The sequence below is a fragment of the Engystomops pustulosus genome, chromosome 4 (genome assembly GCF_040894005.1).
Source record: "Engystomops pustulosus chromosome 4, aEngPut4.maternal, whole genome shotgun sequence".
In the NCBI taxonomy this organism is placed as follows: domain Eukaryota; kingdom Metazoa; phylum Chordata; class Amphibia; order Anura; family Leptodactylidae; genus Engystomops; species Engystomops pustulosus.
In genome coordinates, this window is record NC_092414.1 from 35,791,096 (window position 1) to 35,816,023 (window position 24,928).

Genomic DNA, 24,928 nt, shown 5'->3' on the forward strand with positions numbered 1-24,928 from the left:
GGGAGGGTGAATCACTGAGCCAGGGGGAGGAGAGCGCAGAGCTGATACAAGCAGCTTCTCTAGTATTACTGCAATACATGACCGGTGGACAAGACTGCCCTCTACTGGCTAATAATGTGAACTATAGCAAATGAATGAAATAGAAAAGGAAAAGAGAAATGTCAACAGGATTTGGAGTTTTTATTTACAGTATGCCCTATGAACTGATATCAACCCTTTATTTTTAAAAATAAAGCTATTTAGTTGTAATTCTAATCTAAAGTAAGAGGACTTCAAAACATATGTGTGTAAATGGGTAATACACATTATGATATTTGTAGGTAAGGTATAATTATTGTTAAGAGTCCGTAACAGTAGGCTAAATAGGGAAGTTGCTCTTAGCCATATAGATACTAAATGATCCCTCGTATATATGTGACAGCACCGAACACTCCTCTTCACAGAAAAACTTTATAAAAGGCCTTGAAGGTTCCTATGTCTGTAACTTTGTGATCTATGTGTTTGCCTTTTCTATCCTGTATCCTCCTATCTACTGTATGGTGATATCACAGCGCTACGACTTCTATCCTGCATAGTCGTAGCACATAATAATGTGACTGCTAATATTCTTTATAAAGCCTGTGCTTTAATCAATACTATTTTTTGGGGTTGTTTCTATGGCTCCATCAGAAGACAGACATTAATACCTGCAGACTGACAGATATATGAAAGAAATTGCTTTTGTATTATCAAAGGATCAAATAGAGTGACCCCTCCATCAGCTTACTACTAAGTTAACTTACTATTACTTTCATCTATGAGGTAACTTGGGTTCTAGCAGTATATGGGAAATAACTACTATTCTAGTAATAAGAGATGCAACTTGGTCAATGGGGTTTGAAAGGACCTCTTTGTGTGATGTGAAGATTATACCTATTTTAATGAAAAATATATTTTAATCAAACCTTTAAACGGATCTATCTCATGAACATTTAACTGTGTGATTTAGCTACAAGTATATTTTTACCTGATCATAGCATTAATATTAATATTGGTAAAGAACAAAATTGTTAAAATCAAACTTTCTGGTCTTTAATGATCAGGCGTTTTTAGAGAATTTGTGGATGTCATGTTTTATGGGTAGCGCTCTTTTTTGTGTGCATGTTTGCAGTGTTTTATTTATGACACAAAGGCTTGTCAAAAATGAACAAATGTTAAATTCTCATTTTAAATTAGAATTGGGGCTTGTATTACAAAATATGGATAAAAGGCATTTCTTTGTAATGTATAGAGGTTTTTTAAATTTTCAAATTGACTCAAAATGAACAATATAATTTCATTTGCGATTGTGTGATTTTTTTTAACTTGTTTTTATTTATTTTTTCATAAACATACATATAATATTCCAACATAAAAATGTGTACATTGGGATTCTTGTCTTAGTCAAAGCAGGTTATTTTAATTTTATTTACAGTCCATCACCTTGAGTCCTGTTGCTAGATTTCTCTCTGCTTTAGTACAGGTTTAGTTTGCATATATATGTTCTGTATGTTAACCCCTTAACCCACTGCGCCGTAGCTCTATGGCGCAGAGGTACAGGAAATGTATGAAGTGGGCTCACGGGCTGAGTCCTCTTCATACAAAGGTGGGGGTTGTTGCATATTGCAGCAAACCCCCACCGCTAATAACCGCGGTCGGTGCTTTTATTAACCCCATCTTTATTACGATCGCCGCGCCCCGAACATCATCGGGGGGTGGCGATCGGTTGCCATGGTAGCCTCGGGTCTTCGTGGCTCATTGTAATGAATGAGCTGCAAAAATGCCATATATTGCAATACAGAAGTATTGCAGTATATGGTAGGAACAATCTGACCATCTAGGGTTAATGTACCCTAGATGGTCTAAGAATTAGTGAAAAAAAAAGAAAAAAAAAGTTTTAAAAATAAAAAAAATTAATAAAATATTAAAAATTCCCTAGAACTGATATAAAACATAATAAACAGTAAAAATCACAGACACATTATGTATCGCCGCGTCCCAAAATGCCCGATCTATCAAAATATAAAAACGGTTACGGCCGGTGGTGACCTCCGAGACGGGAAATGGCGCCCAAATGTCCGAAATGCGACTTTTACACCTTTTTACATCACATAAAAAATGGAATAAAAAATGAGCAAAATGTCGCACAGACCTCAAAATGGTAGCAATGCAAACGTCAGCTCATTTCGCAAAAAATGACACCTCACACAGCTCCGTGCGCCAAAGTATGAAAAAGTTATTAGCTTCAGAAGATGACAAAAAATTTTTTGTACACATTCGTTTAATTTTTGAAAATGTATTAAAACACAATAAAACCTGTATATATTTTGGTATCACCGCGATCGCACTGAATCAAAAAATAAAGTAGGTATGTTATTTGGAGCGAAGAGTGAAAGTCGTAAAAACTGAGCCCACAAGACCATGACGCAGGTGCGCTTTTTTAAAATTTTTCCACATTTGGAATTTTTTTTCAGCCTCGCAGTACACGACATGTTAAAATAAATAACATTACGGGAAAGTAAAATTTATTACACACAAAATAAGCCTGTACATGTAAAATTGAAAAAGTTATGGATTTTTGAAGGTGGAGAGCGAGAAATGAAAAAACCCTGCGTCCTTAAGGGGTTAAAGCTGGGATTAATTTGTTTTGACAAATAATATGTATTGTCTTGTGCAAACAGGGCAACTATGGAGATATTTTTCATAGTGTAGAGTTAGATGTATTAGGATTTGTTAATATGTATTTCTTCATATTTATTTCTATATAATGGGGCAGATTTACTTGCCCGGTCCGTTCGCGATCCAGCGGCGCTTTCTCTGCGGTGGATTCGGGTCCGGCTGGGATTCATCAAGGCAGTTCCTCCGACGTCCACCAGGTGGCGATGCTGCGCTGAAGTTCCATGAAATGCACTGAAGTTCACGATCCTATCCTGGATGAAGGTGAGTGCAAGCTCCGCGACACAATTTCCTTTTTTAAATGCGGCGTTTTTTCCGAATCCGCCGGGTTTTCGTTCGGCCACGCCCCCCAATTTCTGTCGCGTGCATGCCGGTGCCGATGCACCACAATCCGATCGTGTGCGCCAAAATCCCGGGCAATTCAGGTACAATCGGAAATATTTGGGTAACACGGCGGGAAAATGCGAATCGGGCCCTTAGTAAATAACCACCATTGTGTGTTTTTTTACACTTAATGGGGCACATTTACTAAGAACAGTGCAGTCTCTGCTTTGTGCAGTTTGCCTGTGTATAGTGCAAAGGGCACCAGTTTCCGGATTTCTGGCGTCCATTCTCCACTGCTCTTACACCCTTTTTTTTATGCACCTTTAACTTGTGGCGTGAAACACACTTCTGTGGGAATTCATGATAAATGTTGCGCGAACATGTAGAAACATGTAGAAACGGAAGTTGAGCTCCAGCACTCAATCGAATACAACATTTCTTTTTTATTATAATAAATAAAAGTCCGTAAAGCACTTACTATACAGCCTTTACACCGATACGTTTCGACTAAATGTAGTCTTAATCATGGTAATGAGCTAGAACATTTAGAAAGAAGCCAATCATTTAGAGGGTCCACAAAAATACTGTCAATTTTCTTAGAAATACCAAATCCACTCCTGAACACGGTATAAAGTACTAATCTTTCATGGGCACCCTGCCTGAACAATGATGAGCATTGTCAATCAGTTATTAGGGTACCACGGGGGTCTGACGCTTGACGATTATGGAATTCGCATCTTAATATATGCTCTTACTGAAACCATGTTAGGTGCAAAAAAACATGGATAGTAATGTGATAGAAACTATGTTACATGTCTATGAGTCAAAAAAATGAACAAATTGGTTACAAATATAATGTATATAGGCCAACAAAATAACTACAATACAATAGCTAAAATTGTAGAAAAGGAAAAAAGTCTAAGTACATAATTAAAATGTATTCTAATGCTAGGTTTACCAAAGAAGAAAAATATCAATTTTATTATATAATGACTTACATTGTTTGGATCATTCAGTGATTCCCCCTCAGATGAGGCTTCTTGGCATAAATCCGTTAATTGAGGATAATGTAAAGGCTGCACAATACTGAAATCCTGTTGCTCTGGGGCTGGAGGTAAATTAGTTTGGTAACTCTGCCCCTGGGGTCCTGGAGGGACCATCCTGACCTCCATGTATTTTAAGGTCCCGTCTGTGTTCAGGTACAGAGCCGGCTGATACTGATCTGTGTACGGTTTGGATTGGGATTCACCAAGAAAACAGCAACTACTGCTGTAATCATAAGTGTCCTTCCTCAGACATCTCACCAATAATATCATGAAGGTGACAAGTGACACCAAGCTGATGGCCACCAGGGAAATGATTAAATACAGAGTCATATCTGATGGGGGTTTGGAATATGTCAGGAGGTCACCAGATTTTGGTCTTTCCACTATCACCTCATCTGCTATACTGACAAGTACAGTCACTGTGGTGGATAATGGAGGATTCCCCTGATCACTGATAGAAATGACAAGTTGTTGCTCCATGTTCTCCATCTCCTGTAATCCTCGTACAGTTCTCACCTCTCCTGTGTGTTTAGACACTTGGAATGATGAATAATTGATGGGGTCAATGAGAGTAAACACCAACCAGGCATTGTGACCAGAGTCCAGATCCACTGCTGACAGTTTGGTGACCAGATATCCAGCACTTGTAGACTTTGGGATCCTCTCTTGGACAATGAGGTCCTCAGAGTGTTCTGGATACAGCAGGGTGGGGGGATTGTCATTTGTATCCAGAATGAAGATAAAGACGGGAACAGTGGAAGATAACTGTGGAGATCCTGAGTCTTCTACCTTTATGGTGATTTGTAAAACCTGGATCTGCTCATAGTCAAAGGATCTCTGAGCGTATATATTCCCATCATTAGAATGAATGTAAACATAGGAGGACACAGAGGAGCCGTCAATCTGACTCTCAACTATGGAGTAAACCAGATCAGAATTCACCCCCTCATCTAGGTCAGTAGCAGATACTGTACATAGAAGAGTCCCGGGGTCACTGTTCTCCTTAATGAAAGCATTATAAGTAGACTGTGTGAAGAGCGGAGCATTATCATTAATATCTGACACACTGAGGGTGACGCTTGTCTTACTGTATAGAGGAGGAGACCCTAAATCAGAGGCTGTCAGCTCTATAGTGTATTGTGGGGTCTCCTCTCTATCCAGATTCCCATCTGTCACCAATGCATAGCGGCTTTTCATCTGTTGTATTCTAAAAGGCACATTTGGTGATAGATCCAGCTTTATCTCTCCATTTTTTCCTGAATCATTGTCTCTTACATTTATAAATCCTACAACATCCCCAGATGGAGCATTTTCTGGAATATCACCAGCAATTAAATTAAATGTAATTTCTGGGGGATTATCATTCACATCTTCTATTTCTACTTGAACTATACAGTTTCCCCTTAATTTTGGAAATCCTTTATCTTCTGCTTTTATTGATAATTCAAATAAATTTTGATTTTCAAAATCCACCAACCCAACGATATAAATCTCCCCATTTTGTTCATTTAAAGAAAATATTTCTCTAGCAGATTCAGATGTGTGACCATCAAAAGAAAATTCTATTTCTCCATTTGCTCCGTCATCCTGATCTGTGGCGTTCAGTGTTAATATGACGGTTTTCAATGGGAGATTCTCCCTAATACTGATCTTATAGACCGACTGATTAAAGACTGGAGGATTATCATTAATATCTAATACAACTATTCTTATCCTGCAGCTCCCTGATCTGGCTGGTTCTCCTCCATCTATAGCTGTGAGGATCAGGTTATGCTCCTGTTTTTCTTCTCTATCTAAAACCTTTTCTAGTATCAGCTGAGGGGTGAGTGTTCCATCCTTACGATTCTTCACAGACAATGAGAAATAAGGATTTGTATTCAGTGTATACTGACTGACTCCATTCACACCAACATCGAAATCCTTTGCAATTTCTAAAGGATAATGAGCTCCGGGACCTGCAAAAATTTCTGTAATCTCTATAATATGAACATCAGATGAGAATGTGGGAGAATTATCATTAATATCCAGAATCTCTATTTCTAGACTATAAAGCTGCACAGGATTCTCAGCCACAACCTCTAACTGCAGTAAACAGCGGGGACTAGATCCACACAGACGCTCCCTATCAATCCTCTCCTTCACAGACAACCCTCCATTTGCCTGATTTACAGTGAAATATTTTTGGTATTTGTCAGATCTCAGATGTATCCTGCGCTGAGAGAGATCTGCACGTTTTATCCCCAGATCCTGAGCTACATTTCCTACCAATGTCCCTGGATCAGACTCCTCAACAATAGAATAACGGAGCTGCCCAGAGACCCAGCCCCAGCTACAAAGGAGAAAGGAGCAGACTACTTGCCATTTCCAGCTCTGACAAAAGCCTCTGATGTCCATATCTTAAATGATTGTCTTGATATCTGATTTCATGTAGATCCCGTGTAATCCAAGCTACATGAGGGTTATATTATCCGTCCATATTCCCAAAAAGATAATCCATATAAAGGAAACATCCAGAGAGATCTCATCCGCACGGCAGCTCTTCTTTGTGTGAGAGAAAAGATGGGAGGGTGAATCACTGAGCCAGGGGGAGGAGAGCGCAGAGCTGATACAAGCAGCTTCTCTAGTATTACTGCAATAAATGACTGGAGGACAACATTGCCCTCTACTGGCTAATATTGAGAATACATGGGAAAAAAATCGACAAAGGAGTCAAACTTTTCCTGTATGTAACCTGTATACAAATATACAAGATTTATGAGTATGAAAAATGAAGCATCACATACCAATCCATTTAGTGAAAAAAATGGTGGTAAGTTTAGTCCATATGTTTTATGTATTTGTATAAGAAATGCTAAAGCAGTGAAGCTTTAAACACAATTTTACCATCTTGTTAATATTTTATAACAATATAAAATAATGTTAGCAAAATATGTATTCAAAATGTTCACAAAAGAATATAGGTCTGTATTGGAATATACAGATAACAAATATATTCATAGTCAAGGTGACAACAATGATTTATTCTTATGAACCAAAAAGCTTCAATGGCAAGTATTGTACTGTATATGTTATCTAGGATAACAAACTCCGCGGAACATAGATACAAGAATTTCTTTTTTTATTATTGGCAATCAAATACCAAGACATTTAGCAAAACACATTGGGGCACATTTACTGATCCGGTTCCTCGGAGTTCTCCGAAAGTGCATTGTCCGACAACTATGCACTGTGCCGTAATTCACAAAGATTGTGCCCCCGATATCCTGCATGTGTCGCTTCCCTGCTCAGGTCTGACGGAGTTCACCTTCTTCTTCCCAATGTATGTACGTGCAAGTGCATATGTAAGTGCATTGGATGCGACACAATTTGAATCTGAAATCCTGCGCTCAGTCCGAATCAGTCGGATCGTCTGACGACCCGCCCCCTGATTTCGCATAAAGGCTGGCACTGCTGCGCCAAAATCCAATCGCGTGCAACACAATTCCCTGCTAAATCCCTGTCACAGCGGCGGAAATCCCGACAATGTTGAGAAGTCCGACGGAAAAGCGATCTGCGGACCTTTAGTAAAAAGCCCCATTAGCCCACATGATTTCTGGTGCACGTTCTGCCCGCTCTGCATGAATCTGTTGCTCTCTGCCCTGCTCCGACAGAGTGCACCTGTTTTTTTTTTTTGAGAACCTATAATATGGGGTGTGCAACAATTTTTTGTTGGACTTTGCATATTAAATGTCCAACATTTTAGTGCAGAATTTTCTGTCACATTAGGTAAAGTGCAGCGTACACCACAAAGTGTCGCATGTGCCACAAATGTGTCTCAGAAACTTCTTAAATACATGTGCCAGCAGTTTGCACATGAAAGAATGTGGAAAGTCAGTCAGAAAACTGGTTCAGGGGCTTTAGTAAATCTGGGCCAATGGCTATTCTAAATAAATGCAATTTAATATAAATTGTATAGCAAAGCAAAGTATGTGAGAGTAATAATAATACATTTAGAACACAATCAACTTAATGAAAATATAAAAAGTAATCTTTCAGTAAATAAATTGTATGATTTGATATATTGGGGCTCATTTACTAAGGGTCCGCGGAGCGCATTTTTGTTGGGTTTCCCGACAATTTCCGTTTTGCGCTGAATTGCCCAGGGTTTTTGGCGCATGCCGGCGGATTATGCATTGGCGCCGGCTTGCATGCGACACAAATAGGGGGAAGGGGCGTTGGACAACCCGACGGATTCGGACAACGCGCAGGATTTAACATTTAGAATTGTGGCGCAAGACACGCACTTACATGCACCAGGAAGAAGAAGGTGAACTCCGGCGGACCTCGGCGCAGAAGCGACGGATGCAGGAACTCAGGCGCACGATCTTTATGAATTGTGCCGGACTTCATCCTCGTTGGTCCATTCAAATCGGGATCGCGACAGGACCAGGTAAGTAAATTTGCCCCATTGTTCTTCACATGAGGGCATTGTTTGGGATATAGGCCCACATTTATTAAAGTGTTTGCACCCGTTTCCTGTCTGACTATGCACTAGAAAGAACGTGAAAACTGCTTGCACATGTGCCCAAGAAGACAGAAAAAAGGTGCACCAAAAGGGGTGCATTAGTATTTTGTCAGACCGTGCACCACACCGTGAACATAAGGCGCCAAACAAATGGTGTATACTACAAAAGCAGTGCAGGGGGCGCCAAATTCATGAAGACCGTGCACCACAATTCATGAATCTGGCGCCCCCTGCACACTACACAGGCAAAATGCACATAGTACAGACTGCACTGTTTTTGATAAATGTGGGCCATAATGTTTACAAGTATGGCCTTTATTCTCAACTCTACAACAACTCTATGTTGTCATATTCACTGGAAAAGTTCCTGTTTTTTGTAATCACCTTTCAGACAACACAAGTAGAAAATTAAAAGGGTTGTGCTACAAAGGCAGGATATGGAAAAGATGCTTGATTGTTTTAAATATGACCAGAATGACCCCAATACATAATGGCTGAACCAAAGTGCTTCATATCATATGAAGGGTAGTTCCATTAGCATAACCTACACTACAATGAAATCTATGAACACTCTGAACAGCTTACATCATGGCAGCCCTGAATGTCCAAACCATAAAACCGAACACCTATACTCCGTTCTGTATGGGTGTACATTGTAAAACTTTAAGAAGGTTTTTTATCCTTAGTCCGGAAATTTGTGCTGGTCTTTCATTTCTTTTGCTTTCTTATTTCTTTTGCTTTTTTGATTTATCTTAGGGGAACATATATTATTGCCATTTGAGTCTATTGGGGTCTTTTTGTGATTTCTTTTAAAAATAAGGTAGCACAAAAATTGTAAACTCTCCTGCAACCCCTTCAAATCTTTTTCCTACTCCTGTTAGGAAATGGACTTCAATTACACAACAATTAGCAACTTTGTACAGGGATTTCAAATGTGCACATTTGACTTGTAATGATACATCAGGTGCAACACTGAAAATCTATGTCTGTGCAAACTTTGCTGACGACTGGAAAAGTCGCAAATACAAGAGAAAAGAAATGACTAAGATAAATGACCTAAGACTTCCATTCTCCCAATACCAACAATAAGACCCAGCAAGCAGAAATTTTTATCTTGGCTTCAGAAATAATACACTTTGTGGGTTTAGGATCCAGCTACAGGAATTAGGCATCAATCTTTAAAGTTAAAAAAACTCCATGACTTTATTGGCGGACCTTGGTCACAAATACAAAAAACTTTTTCTGGCGTAACAGTTTAAAAATACATCAGCAACGCGTTTCAAACGCACTATGCGTCCTTCCTCATGGCTGTATGGTATACAAAAGACAACTCACGGACTAAGTACGATAGGAGGAAGTGGATTACGGTTGGATTATTTCCACCTGTTCATTAATACACCCTTTCCTCCCCGTGTGTTGTCACATGCTTAGAATTAAAACACAAACACATATACACTTTTAAATAAAAACAAACAAACACAGAAATAAACCGTGTTCCCTACTCGGTTGTATCACTGGAGATTCTAATGTTCGAGCACAAATATATTTGTATCAATTTATCTATGGACTATATATACATACGGCATTATAAATAAACAAAGAAGGGCGATAACACTGTTTCCATATGTGTATAAGATATAATATAACCCCAATGTATTTCAAGACACGGTTCCTTAACATACCATTGATATCGCAACCATGATGTTGTCTGTATGTGTGCACACGTCTCTAATGAGTCTTATATGTCCGTATATCAAGCACAAACACAGTACAATCCCAATGGTTAACGAGGCATAATTGTGTGATATACTATTAATACCGCAACCACGGCATCGATCTTATGTGTATACGTGTCTCTAGTGGGAATTATGTGTCCGTCTTGTATATCGTAGATGCCGCAGTCACGGCTTACTTCACAAGTGTGCATGCATTCCTAATAGGTATGATATGTCCGTCTTGTGTATCATGGATACCTGTCAGTTCTCATATGCTGTCAGCTGGAGGTAAGACCACATCGCGTGCGTGGTAACAATCTTGTGTCAAATTACCGATGTATATGAGAAAATAAATGGACTTAACTAGAAGTCCACAGATTGAACGTCTGCAAAAACAGTTGGAAGACAGAAAGTCCACTAACACAAGCGATATGTGAAGTCAAAAAAGTGGCATAATGAGCTATTTTGAGTAAATGTAATCCACTGCAGAATGCAATAAATATAGAGACACAGAAAAAAGTGCACCATAACTCATATCTTATGGGTCCCGTCATTGGCGAACTAAATGATGGACACAGTAAATATCCAACTCCCGTATTTTATATATCCGATAGACCACTATATCATGATTGCTAACCGGTGAGTTTTACGGTCAGAGTCCCAACCAGTAAGCCACAATAATAGATTAACATGATCAATAGTGAAACATCATTTCATTTTTAAAATTAAGTCCTGCGGGAAAGCTGGTGTTGAGATGGAATATCCAAAAAAATTCTCGGTCTCGCAATAATCTTTCTCTATCCCCACCTCTAGTATTCGTGTACACCTGTTCAATAGCATATACCTCTAAACTATTGGTGTTGCCATCATGTTTATCAAAGGCATGTCTTGCTACATTAGAGACAGCTTTAGTAGATTGACTTGGGTTTGATTCTATACATCTCATTCTTAAATACTTGATGTCATTCAAATGTTCTAAGAATCTCTTTTTAAGCTGCCTGATGGTGCTACCGACATACATTAAATTGCACATAGTACATCTGATCACATACACTATAAACGTACTGTTACAGTTAACATATCTCTTTATGTCAAATGTACGTGTGTTTTCAGTGTTTTCGAACGTCCGGGTAACCCTTGCATACCTGCAGGTTTTGCAAGGGTGACCTCCGCACTTAAAGAAACCGTTATGGTGCAACCAAGATCCCGAGTTGTTAGAGGACTTAAAATAGCTAGGTGAAATCCTATTTCCAATTGTGGTGGAACGCCTGGACACTATCTTGCACCCCTCACTCAATATATCACATAATTTTTCATCTTCCCACAGTACAGGTATACATTTTTGTATAAGTGATTTTATCTCTGTAAACTGGTCACTGTAATCTAGAACTAAATACGGCGCATTGCTGTTCTTGTTTTTATTTTTGGGGGATTTTCTGGTTAACATCTCATCTCTATTTTTGTGCCCCACAATTGCTTCTGCTCTATCGAGTAACCCCTTAGAATAACCCCTTTTCCTAAGTCTTTGCTTGATTTCGGAGGCTTCTTTTTTATAGTCCTCCGGGTGGGTACAGTTTCTTTTGGAACGCATCAATTCCCCTACAGGGATAGCCCTGATAGTATGTTTTGGATGGGAACTGTTGGCATGTAATATAGTGTTACCCGCTGTGCTCTTTCTATGAGTACTGGTCCTAACTTTTTCACCCTCCCGAGCCTGTAGCAACAGATCCAAAAAAACGACTTTGTCCTGACATAAAGAATAAGTGAATTTTAAATTAATCGAATTGTTGTTGATGTAGGAGACAAATTCTGGCACGGCAGGCACACCCCCCGACCACACAATCAATATGTCGTCGTACCAGAAGATGTCCCCCGCAAATGGATTGTTCACTGTGTAAATGGTGTTCTCCTCCCACCAAGCCATGACCAAATTGGCCAGGGATGGTGAGAACTTTGCCCCCATTGATACTCCAGATATCTGCAAATAATATTTATTATCAAATAAAAAATAGTTATGATTGAGGAGATACCACAATGCCTCTTTAATGAATGCCTGTCTGTCCCTATCGTACCCACTGTATTTGTTCAAATGGTGCGAAATGGCTTCCATTGCCACAAATTGCGGAATGGAAGTATATAAAGAAGTGACATCACATGTCAACCAAGCATAATTCGATATCCATGTGATGTCACTCATATTTCTCAACACATCTCCCGTGTCCTGCAGATATCCCGGTATCCTACGTACCAAAGGCTGTAATTGGGAGTCTAGCCATTCGCTCAGGGCCTCATTCACAGAACCTATTCCCGAGACTATCGGGCGCATAGGAGGGGGGACCATGCCGTTATGTACCTTAGGAAGTGCATGTAAAATAGGTGTCACTGGATTAGTTTTAATGAGATAGTCAGCCTGCTTCTCTGAGAAAATGCCTATACTTCTACCATCTTCTACTAGTAACCGAAGTTTTTTGATGAAACTATTCAAAGGATTACCAGGTAGGCATCTATAGGTGGCTGTGTCATTCAACATTTCACCAATTTGCACACTGTACATTGTTTTTGACATAACCACAATCGTACCCCCCTTGTCCGCCATTCGTATTACGATGTCTTGGTTGTTCTGTAGACTGTCAAGGGCGGACATCTGGATCTTGGTCAAATTACATTTGCGGTTGGTATTAGCATCATATAATTTTTTCAATTCCTTCTCCATAATTATTTGGAACCTGTCCATAGCCTCCACCCTAGAGTCTTTGGGGTAGAAGCTGGGATTCTTCAGATTCCAGGGCAATTCTTTAACTGTAAGTGTATTGTCCTCATCCAAATCCTGTAGGATCACAAGGGACAATTGATCCTGATAATTAAGACCTGAAAAATAATTAACTGGAGTATTAATATCAACTGGGGTTTCTGGGGCCTCCATTACAACATCCCCCAAAAAGTGTCTCTTGATCGTGAGACCCCTCACAAACTTATTAATGTCCTTTAATGTTGAAAAAAGATCAAATTTTTTGGTGGGAGTAAAATTGAGACCCAGAGATAGAACATCTATTTGGTCGGGGCTGAGTACAGTATCGGACAGGTTTAGTACATCCAAACCTGCATTCAAATCGTCTTCTTTTGGCTTCTGAGGTTCCTGTTCGGAGCTTCCTCCCCTCTTCTTTCTCTTTCCCCGCCGGGTCCATTTGTGTTTTGGCTTCTGGAGTTTTTTGAAGGATTTTTATAATATGAATTATTTTTGTTATTTTTAGATCCAGTAGACTCATTTTCAGATTGGTCCATATTCACATCCGAGGTTTCAGCCTCAGATGAACTGAAGCCCACTTTTTTTGGGCCATGTTTTTTCTTTTTATAAAGACGTTTTTTCAGAATAGATCTTGGGGTTGTACCAGCCGCTTCCCTTCTGCCCCATTCATAGACCTGATTGTTCGCATAGTCATATAGATCTCGTTGGAATTTTACTTTCTTGACCTCCATAATTTCATTCTCTAATCGATTAATATTTTCTTTGAATTTATCTGCTTGGATGGAGAATGCGTCTTCTTGTAATTTTGTTTTGAGCTCCTGAGTGATCACTTCAATATCTTTCTTGAGATCCGTTAGTTTTACAGTCTCATTCATTATTATTAAATCCATTAGTTTTAGTGAGCACTCCGAAAGAGCACACATACAGACAACATCATGGTCGCGATATCAATGGTATGTTAAGGAACCGTGTCTTGAAATACATTGGGGTTATATTATATCTTATACACATATGGAAACAGTGTTATCGCCCTTCTTTGTTTATTTATAATGCCGTATGTATATATAGTCCATAGATAAATTGATACAAATATATTTGTGCTCGAACATTAGAATCTCCAGTGATACAACCGAGTAGGGAACACGGTTTATTTCTGTGTTTGTTTGTTTTTATTTAAAAGTGTATATGTGTTTGTGTTTTAATTCTAAGCATGTGACAACACACGGGGAGGAAAGGGTGTATTAATGAACAGGTGGAAATAATCCAACCGTAATCCACTTCCTCCTATCGTACTTAGTCCGTGAGTTGTCTTTTGTATACCATACAGCCATGAGGAAGGACGCATAGTGCGTTTGAAACGCGTTGCTGATGTATTTTTAAACTGTTACGCCAGAAAAAGTTTTTTGTATTTGTGACCAAGGTCCGCCAATAAAGTCATGGAGTTTTTTAACTTTAAAGATTGATGCCTAATTCCTGTAGCTGGATCCTAAACCCACAAAGTGTGATACAACAATCTCCAGTCCAGGAGTGGATCTACAGCACGGAGGACATCTCTACATGCAAGATCCGGTGAGCAGACTGTGTGTTTTTTACTATTTTTAAAACACTTCAGAAATATTCCCTTTTTGCTATTTTATTATATTTTTAACTGAAACATGTGTGATACAACATTTATAATACAGCCATTATTACGGGTTGTTCTATTATGGAATCATTTGTATTGTTTTCATAGCACAAACTTAAACTCTTACTTTAAGTCATAAATAGGAGCCATTTATTAGCTCTGTACGTGGAAGAAATGCCAGATCCTGATAAAATAAAAAGAAAGTAATAAAAAAATTACCTCTTATGTACTCTGTCTTAACCATTCTAATATGATATTTAGTTTGTTTTTATTTCTCAATAGCTGATAGCTCGTATTCATAACTTGCCTGTACCCACCATTAATGACAGAGTGAATCCTAAGAAGAAACCTAATTTACATTATATAATACAGCACCATTATTACATGACTAATATTGTCATATTGGAGATGCCACTAAATGAAATTTCCCTGAGGGCGCAGAATCTACCAACATCTAGGAAATAGGCTTGTTAACTACTAAAAATCTGGGACCGACTACAGTCTGGACCCACCAGAGGACTCTGATCACTTATATAAATCTGGTTATATAAAATGAATCCAGTTAAAATATATAAACCGTTATAGTTATAACAACTTAACATAAAAGTACCTCAAAACAGGATATTAATAATATCATTGTGTAGAATTAAAGGTCTTAAGAAAACACAAAATATGAACTGTATACAATCAGCTGAATATTAATGCATTGGTTGTGAAGATTATATGTTTTAAATTTATTAGGTTAAAAAAAAGCAGTAAACTAAATCAACTAAGGTGTACTAGAACTCCCTAGACTTGATTTTAGCTTTTCAAATTTTAAACCAAAAACTAGAAAATTAGAATCTCTAATTCACAAGCGGTGCCACAAATTTTCACCCAATATTTTGGCGCCAATACTTCATAAATTACGCTGCTAGAGGTGCAGCAAGGGTAAAAGAAATTCCGCCAGTTTTCCTTTGAAAATCTGACACTGGGTCAAATTACATAACTGTACCGTTGATATCAATACGGGGACACGCTGTGCGAATGTGCACCCATGGAAATGTGTTATATCTTTAATTTAAAATGACAAATCTATTTGATCCCTGATGAGAGTTGTCAGGAAACGCGTAGGATCTTATCATCTTTAGGAGTGCTTGCTGAGGAGTTAGGGTTCTAGACAGCTTTTGAATTAGGTTAGCAGCTGATCTCAGTCCATTGTGGCTTCAGTCTAGCCGACTAGCTGACCCATCTCCTACATCATATCAGCCGACAGCCTCCATCATATTTCTTTCCCCTCCTGGTGCAGGGTGTATACCCCGCTTTGCATTTTGGTTGGGATTTGATATTTTTAAAAGGCTCTCTATCATCCACCAGCCTGTAACCCCTGCAATATTGTCTGACCCTGGTCTAGTCTGCTCTAGACTAGTGCCATGAACTGGGGCCAGTACGAATGTTTTTAACGTAGATTGAATTTGGTGTAGTACTACACATCCTCCACATTCGTTTGTTTATTTTTAAGTTATGAATTAAAATGTATATTTTAGTCAACATTGTTTAGTCGATACTCTCTAATCTCCCTTGTCAGTGATGTACTGAAATAGTTATACCTCAGCTTATAACAAGTTAATATACCATATAACTAGTTACTAATATCAAATATTGCAGTGAAAGCATATTGTATATGGTTCAACTATGTTCGGATTACTTACATTATTTGGGTCATTCAGTGATTCCCCCTCAGATGAGGCTTCTTGACATAAATCCTTTAGTTGAGGATAATGTAAAGGCTGCACAATACTGAAATCCTGTTGTTCTGGAGCTGGAGGTAAATTAGTTTGGTAACTCTGCCCCTGGGGTCCTGGAGGGACCATCCTGACCTCCATGTATTTTAAGGTCCCGTCTGTGTTCAGGTACAGAGCCGGCTGATACTGATCTGTGTACGGTTTGGATTGGGATCCACCAAGAAAACAGCAACTACTGCTGTAATCATAAGTGTCCTTCCTCAGACATCTCACCAATAATATCATGAAGGTGACAAGTGACACCAAGCTGATGGCCACCAGGGAAATGATTAAATACAGAGTCATATCTGATGGGGGTTTGGAATTTGTCAGGAGGTCACCAGATTTTGGTCTTTCCACTATCACCTCATCTGCTATACTGACAAGTACAGTCACTGTGGTGGATAATGGAGGATTCCCCTGATCACTGATAGAAATGACAAGTTGTTGCTCCATGTTCTCCATCTCCTGTAATCCTCGTACAGTTCTCACCTCTCCTGTGTGTTTAGACACTTGGAATGATGAATAATTGATGGGGTCAATGAGAGTAAACACCAACCAGGCATTGTGACCAGAGTCCAGATCCACTGCTGACAGTTTGGTGACCAGATATCCAGCACTTGTAGACTTTGGGATCCTCTCTTGGACAATGAGGTCCTCAGAGTGTTCTGGATACAGCAGAGTGGGGGGATTGTCATTTGTATCCAGAATGAAGATAAAGACGGGAACAGTGGAAGATAACTGTGGAGATCCTGAGTCTTCTACCTTTATGGTGATTTGTAAAACCTGGATCTGCTCATAGTCAAAGGATCGCTGAGCGTATATATTCCCATCATTAGCATGAATGTAAACATAGGAGGACACAGAGGAGCCGTCAATCTGACTCTCAACTATGGAGTAAACCAGATCAGAATTCACCCCCTCATCTAGGTCAGTAGCAGATACTGTACATAGAAGAGTCCCGGGGTCACTGTTCTCTTTAATGAAAGCATTATAAGTAGACTGTGTGAAGAGCGGAGCATTATCATTAATATCTGACACACTGAGGGTGACGCTTGTCTTACTGTATAGAGGAGGAGACCCTAAATCAGAGGCTGTCAGCTCTATAGTGTATTGTGGGGTCTCCTCTCTATCCAGATTCCCATCGGTCACCAATGCATAGCGGCTTTTCATCTGTTGTATTCTAAAAGGCACATTTGGTGATAGATCCAGCTTTATCTCTGCATTTTTTCCAGAATCCTTGTCTCTTACATCTATAAATCCTACAACATCCCCAGATGGAGCATTTTCTGGAACATCATTTACTACTAAATTAAATGTAATTTCTGGGGGATTATCATTGATATCTTCTATTTCCACTTGAACTATGCAGTTTCCCTTTAATTTTGGAAATCCTTTATCTTCTGCTTTTATTGATAATTCAAAGACATTTTGATTTTCAAAATTTACATCCCCAGTAATATAAATCTCTCCACTTTGTTCATGTAAAGAAAATATTTCTCTAGCAGATTCAGATGTATGATCATCAAAAGAAAATTGAATTTCCCCATTTGCTCCGTCATCCTGATCTGTGGCGTTCAGTGTTAATATGACGGTTTTCAATGGGAGATTCTCCCTAATACTGATCTTATAAAGCGACTGATTAAAGACTGGAGGATTATCATTAATATCTAATACAACTATTCTTATCCTGCAGCTCCCTGATCTGGCTGGTTCTCCTCCATCTATAGCTGTGAGGATCAGGTTATGCTCCTGTTTTTCTTCTCTATCTAAAACCTTTTCTAGTATCAGCTGAGGGATGAGTGTTCCATCCTTACGATTCTTCACAGACAATGAGAAATAAGGATTTGTATTCAGCGTATACTGACTGACTCCATTCACACCCAAATCCAAATCTTTTGCGATTTCCAAGGGATACTGAGCTCCAGGATATGCTACTAATTCTGATATCTCTATAATTCGCTCTTCAGATGAGAATGTGGGAGAATTATCATTAATATCCAGAATCTCTATTTCTAGACTATAAAGCTGCACAGGATTCTCAGCCACAACCTCTAACTGCAGTAAACAGCGGGGACTAGATCCACACAGACGCTCCCTATCAATCCTCTCCTTCACAGACAACCCTCCATTTGCCTGATTTACAGTGAAATATTTTTGGTATTTGTCAGATCTCAGATGTATCCTGCGCTGGGAGAGATCTGCACGTTTTATCCCCAGATCCTGAGCTACATTTCCTACCAATGTCCCTGGATCAGACTCCTCAACAATAGAATAACGAAGCTGCCCAGAGACCCAGCCCCAGCTACAAAGGAGAAAGGAGCAGACTACTTGCCATTTCCAGCTCTGACAAAAGCCTCTGATGTCCATATCTTAAATGATTGTCTTGATATTTGATGTCATGTAGATCCTGTGTAATCCAAGCTACATGAGGGTTATATTATCCATCCATATTCTCAAAAAGATAATCCATATAAAGGAAACATCCAGAGCGATCTCATCCGCACGGCAGCTCTTCTTTGTGTGAGAGAAACGATGGGAGGGTGAATCACTGAGCCAGGGGGAGGAGAGCGCAGAGCTGATACAAGCAGCTTCTCTAGTATTACTGCAATACATGACTGGTGGACAAGACTGCCCTCTGCTGGCTAATACTGAGAATGCTTTTGAGTCTAACAATATATATGTAAAATATAATATATATATATATATATATATATATATATATACACACACATACACACATATATATATATATAAAAGTATATATATATATATATATATATATATATATATATATATATGTATCTTATAAGTAAATAAGTAATACTAGAAATTGTATTGTAAATGAAGTTATATAACATTACCACCTTGTAAATATTTCATAAGAATTTAAATTTATATTAGCAAGAAATGTATTTGGGATTTAGCTTTTTTATTTATAATATATAAATTCAAAGAAAGAAACCATAAGATATATTTGATGTTGACAAAAAGGTTTCAGGTATGTATTGAATCATAGAGATAACAATTCTAATCATCGTTGACAACAATGATTTATTCTAATGAACCTAACAGCTTTATTAGCAAATACAGAATCCCTTTTTTTCTACTGGCAATCGAGACCTTTAGCAAGAGACATTGGCTATTCAAAACAAATACAATTCAATATAAATTATACAGAAAGAAATATTATAGTAAAGTATCTTAGAGTAAAAATAATAAATCTTACAAAAACCATTAACTAAAATGTAATAAATAATCTTTCGTTAATAAGATTGAATGATTTGATATATTGTTCTTCACATGAGGGCATTGTTAAGATAAAGTTTGTTTCAAGACATTGGGAGTCATTTATCTTTTCTCTGTGTTGTGTTGCTAGTTTTTATTTAGTTAGTCTTTTTTTACAGCTTTTTATGAAATGTCTCACAAATGTGGCATGAATGTCTCAAGTCACTTCTTTACATTTTCTAAGTTTTCCTTAAGTATTCGTTTGGTTGGAGTTTTTTGCGCCAAAAGTTGTTGCAAATTTTATACAATTTTAAAAGATAAATGTCATTTATGACATTTAGCACATTTGGAATAGCAGATAAATGTGTCTTTCTGGTGATACAGGTAGCATAAAGGTAGCAAAAAAGACAGAAAAATAAGAAAGTAAGATAAACGAGCCTCATTATGTTTATGTCTTTGGCGTTTACTTTCTGGTAGACTATCTATATAACAACTTTATGTTGGTCATATGCAGTGTTAAAGTTCCTTTCTTATGATTACTTTATCATAGTATCATAGTTATCAAGTTTAACCAAGGTAAGGGATTGGATAAGAAAGGAATTTAGGGGAACAATTCTATAGAACATAACCACCAATGTTATTTAGGTGTAAAAAGGCATCTAGACCATTTTTGAAGCTCTCTGCTGTCCCTGCTGTGACCAACGCCTGAGGCAGGCTATTCCACAGATTGACAGTTCTCACATTAAAAATGCCTCAGGTGATTAAACCTTGATTTCTCCAGAAGGAGACAGTGTCCCCTCATCTATTGATTTGATTTAATCTGAAACAACTTACCACCATATTTTTTGTATGGACAATTCATATATTTATATAAATTAATCAAGCCTTTATCATCAAAGCTTACTATACATGCTTACTATATAATGGTTTATAGATAGGTAGTAGTAGCTACAGGATTCTAACTTAAAATATTTAATAGAGCATAACACAAGCACAGAAATTTTAATCTTGGTGTTGAAGGGCTTGTGCCACAACAGACTTTAAGCCCCTAAGAACAAGATATGGGTTAAATGCTTGATGATCAAAGTCTGACCAGAGTGACTCCAATACGTAATGGTGGAATCAAAGTACTTCATATCATATGAAGGACAGTTCCTCAAGCATAACCTGCTCTTCCATGAAATATATGGTACATTCTGAACAGCTTACATGAGGGCAGTCCTTAAAGGGGTATTTCCACAAATACAAGATTCTTAAATGTACTCAGGATAACAAAATTACACATTTTCTAATTCACTAATGTAACAAAAATACAGCATTTCACAGATATAATTTCAACCTGTCTCTATCAGTGCTGGTATGCACAATTTTCGGTGCCTCTGGACCTGATCCTGGATCTTGTGAGTTTAGGGTCAGCAGACATATTGTTCTTCTGTCTGATATTGTACTGAGCAGCTCCCTGCCTCTAGCCCCACCCTTGCATTCCAGGACGATCCACATAGGGACTTCCTGCCGGAAAGCAAACACATCCTGAGGAGAGTAAAACTAGAAGCTTCAGGCAGATAAGATCTTTATCCAGGAGAGGGGATGAGGGAGGCATATAGCAGATCTTACAATTTGTAATAGCTGAGAAAGCAGGGCTGAGAGTGTCATTGTGTTTTATTTGCATCTCTTGGATCTCATCATCTCTTATCTCTGATCGGTCTCATCTAATTGTGCCAGAACCTAGTAGAATGTTCAGAAGCTCAATAAAGGTGGAGATAAACTCTGAACCATGATAATCTAAGCACATTGTCAGTACACAGCATCTCATAGCACAGAGGAATCATGAAGTGTCTGCTTAGAGAGTACACTGACCATCACTGAGTTATAAAAGCTAAAACATCAGTAAAATTGTAAAGTAAGGGAGTAAAAATGTATGTTTACATCTTTATTTTGTAAACATCACTAGGGTATTGACATTTTAGAGATTTCTTTCATGGGCTAACCCCTTTAATGTCCATACCATAAAACAGAACACATGTTGAGTAGACACACCTATGCTCCTTTCGGTACGGGTGTACATTATGAAACTTTAAGGGGGTCATTTATCTTTAGTCTGGAAATTTGCATTTGTCTTTTATTTCTTTAGCTTTTTGTTGTTTTGTTTGATTTATTTTAGAGGGTGATATATTTGCCATTTGAGTCTGTTGGGGGTTTTTCCGCAAACTTTGCTGGGCGACTGGAAAAGTAGCAAATATAAACTAAAGGACTAAGATAAATGACCTCCTAAGACTCCCATTCTACCAATACTAACTGTAAGACCCAGCAAGCTGAAATTATTATCTGGGCTTTAGTTACGTTCCCCTTTTTTTATTACTCTCATGTGTCTTATGATTTTTGGCTTCTTGGCATAAATCCGTTAATTGAGGATAATGTAAAGGCTGCACAATACTGAAATCCTGTTGCTCTGAGGCTGGAGGTAAATTAGTTTGGTAACTCTGCCCCTGGGATCCTGGAGGGACCATCCTGACCTCCATGTATTTTAAGGTCCCGTCTGTGTTCAGGTACAGAGCCGGCTGATACTGATCCGTGTACGGTTTGGATTGGGATCCACCAAGAAAACAGCAACTACTGCTGTAATCATAAGTGTCCTTCCTCAGACATCTCACCAATAATATCATGAAGGTGACAAGTGACACCAAGCTGATGGCCACCAGGGAAATGATTAATTACAGAGTCATATCTGATGGGGGTTTGGAATTTGTCAGGAAGTCACCAGATTTTGGTCTTTCCACTATCACCTCATCTGCTATACTGACAAGTACAGTCACTGTGGTGGATAATGGAGGATTCCCCTGATCACTGATAGAAATGACAAGTTGTTGCTCCATGTTCTCCATCTCCTGTAATCCTCGTACAGTTCTCACCTCTCCTGTGTGTTTAGACACTTGGAAGGATGAATAATTGATGGGGTCAATGAGAGTAAACACCAACCAGGCATTGTGACCAGAGTCCAGATCCACTGCTGACAGTTTGGTGACCAGATATCCAGCACTTGTAGACTTTGGGATCCTCTCTTGGACAATGAGGTCCTCAGAGTGTTCTGGATACAGCAGAGTGGGGGGATTGTCATTTGTATCCAGAATGAAGATAAAGACGGGAACAGTGGAAGATAACTGTGGAGATCCTGAGTCTTCTACCTTTATGGTGATTTGTAACACCTGGATCTGCTCATAGTCAAAGGATCGCTGAGCGTATATATTCCCATCATAAGAATGAATGTAAACATAGGAGGACACAGAGGAGCCGTCAATCTGACTCTCAACTATGGAGTAAACCAGATCAGAATTCACCCCCTCATCTAGGTCAGTAGCAGATACTGTACATAGAAGAGTCCCGGGGTCACTGTTCTCCTTAATGAAAGCATTATAAGTAGACTGTGTGAAGAGCGGAGCATTATCATTAATATCTGACACACTGAGGGTGACGCTTGTCTTACTGTATAGAGGAGGAGACCCTAAATCAGAGGCTGTCAGCTCTATAGTGTATTGTGGGGTCTCCTCTCTATCCAGATTCCCATCTGTCACCAATGCATAGCGGCTTTTCATTTGTTGTATTCTAAAAGGCACATTTGGTGATAAATCTAGCTTTATTTCCCCATTCTTTCCGGAATCCTTGTCGTTTACACTAATAAATCCCACAATTTCTCCTATTGGTGAATTTTCTGGGAAATTATTAGTCACTGGGGAAAATGTTATCTCTGGGGGATTATCATTGACATCTTCTATTTCTACATGAATTATACAGTTTCCAGCTAGTTTTGGAAGTCCTTTGTCTACTGCCTTGACAGATAATTCATAAAAATTTAACTCTTCAAAATCCACCAGTCCATTGATATAAATCTCCCCATTTTGCTCATTTAAAGCAAACATTTTTTTTGCAGATTTGAATGTGTGATCATTAAAATAAAACTGAATCTCTCCATTTGCTCCGTCATCCTGATCTGTGGCGTTCAGTGTTAATATGACGGTTTTCAATGGGAGATTCTCCCTAATACTGATCTTATAAAGCGACTGATTAAAGACTGGAGGATTATCATTAATATCTAATACAACTATTCTTATCCTGCAGCTCCCTGATCTGGCTGGTTCTCCTCCATCTATAGCTGTGAGGATCAGGTTATGCTCCTGTTTTTCTTCTCTATCTAAAACCTTTTCTAGTATCAGCTGAGGGATGAGTGTTCCATCTTTGTGGGTTTTCACAGACAATGAGAAATAAGGATTTGTATTCAGTGTATACTGACTGACTCCATTCACACCGACATCTAAATCCTCTGCAATCTCCAATGCAAACCAAGCTCCAGGACTTGTTACTAATTCTGTGATCTCTATAATTCGTTCATCAGATGAGAATGTGGGAGAATTATCATTAATATCCAGAATCTCTATTTCTAGACTATAAAGCTGCACAGGATTCTCAGCCACAACCTCTAACTGCAGTAAACAGCCGGGACTAGATCCACACAGACGCTCCCTATCAATCCTCTCCTTCACAGACAACCCTCCATTTGCCTGATTTACAGTGAAATATTTTTGGTATTTGTCAGATCTCAGATGTATCCTGCGCTGGGAGAGATCTGCACGTTTTATCCCCAGATCCTGAGCTACATTTCCTACCAATGTCCCTGGATCAGACTCCTCAACAATAGAATAACGAAGCTGCCCAGAGACCCAGCCCCAGCTACAAAGGAGAAAGGAGCAGACTACTTGCCATTTCCAGCTCTGACAAAAGCCTCTGATGTCCATATCTTAAATGATTGTCTTGATATCTGATGTCATGTAGATCCTGTGTAATCCAAGCTACATGAGGGTTATATTATCTGTCCATATTCCCAAAAAGATAATCCATATAAAGGAAACATCCAGAGCGATCTCATCCGCACGGCAGCTCTTCTTTGTGTGAGAGAAACGATGGGAGGATGAATCACTGAGCCAGGGGGAGGAGAGCGCAGAGCTGATACAAGCAGCTTCTCTAGTATTACTGCAATATGTGACTGCAGAATAAGACTGCCCTCTACTGGCTAATACTGAGAATTCTTTACATAAAAGACAAAGGTAGAAACTAGGAAATGTAGCTTCAGATATGTAAAGCACAAATTTATTTTGTATATTGCTTCTATTGTTTCATAACAAATGGACATTTTACAAAAACTGTAAGATTTAGGTTTTTCAATTTTATCAATATAGAGAAAGAACCCTTTTATGTCATACCCCCATCCCTTATCTCTAAAGCAGTGGGGTAT

At 38.7% G+C, this 24,928-nt stretch overlaps 2 protein-coding genes across 33 annotated transcripts in view; both read right to left on the reverse strand.

Annotated features, from left to right (window-relative positions):
- Positions 1-24,928, reverse strand: part of LOC140126346 (protocadherin gamma-C5-like) — a 431,655-nt gene that overhangs the window by 143,862 nt on the left and 262,865 nt on the right. For 2 of the 32 annotated variants that reach the window (XM_072145680.1, XM_072145670.1), the window contains exon 1: positions 16,345-18,905. The exons of 28 other annotated variants lie outside the window; for them this stretch is intronic. In XM_072145680.1, the coding sequence (XP_072001781.1) occupies positions 16,345-18,786 (2,442 nt within the window). In that variant the 5' untranslated portion in view covers positions 18,787-18,905. Of the gene's footprint in view, positions 1-4,016; positions 6,596-16,344; positions 18,906-24,928 lie in introns of those variants that run through there. 2 more of the 32 variants (XM_072145678.1, XM_072145668.1) reach the window with 1 other exon arrangement.
- Positions 21,542-24,595, reverse strand: LOC140126345 (protocadherin gamma-C5-like). The gene has a single exon (XM_072145661.1). It carries the CDS (start codon positions 24,429-24,431, stop codon positions 22,356-22,358), a length of 2,076 nt encoding a protein of 691 aa, XP_072001762.1. The 5' UTR covers positions 24,432-24,595; the 3' UTR covers positions 21,542-22,355.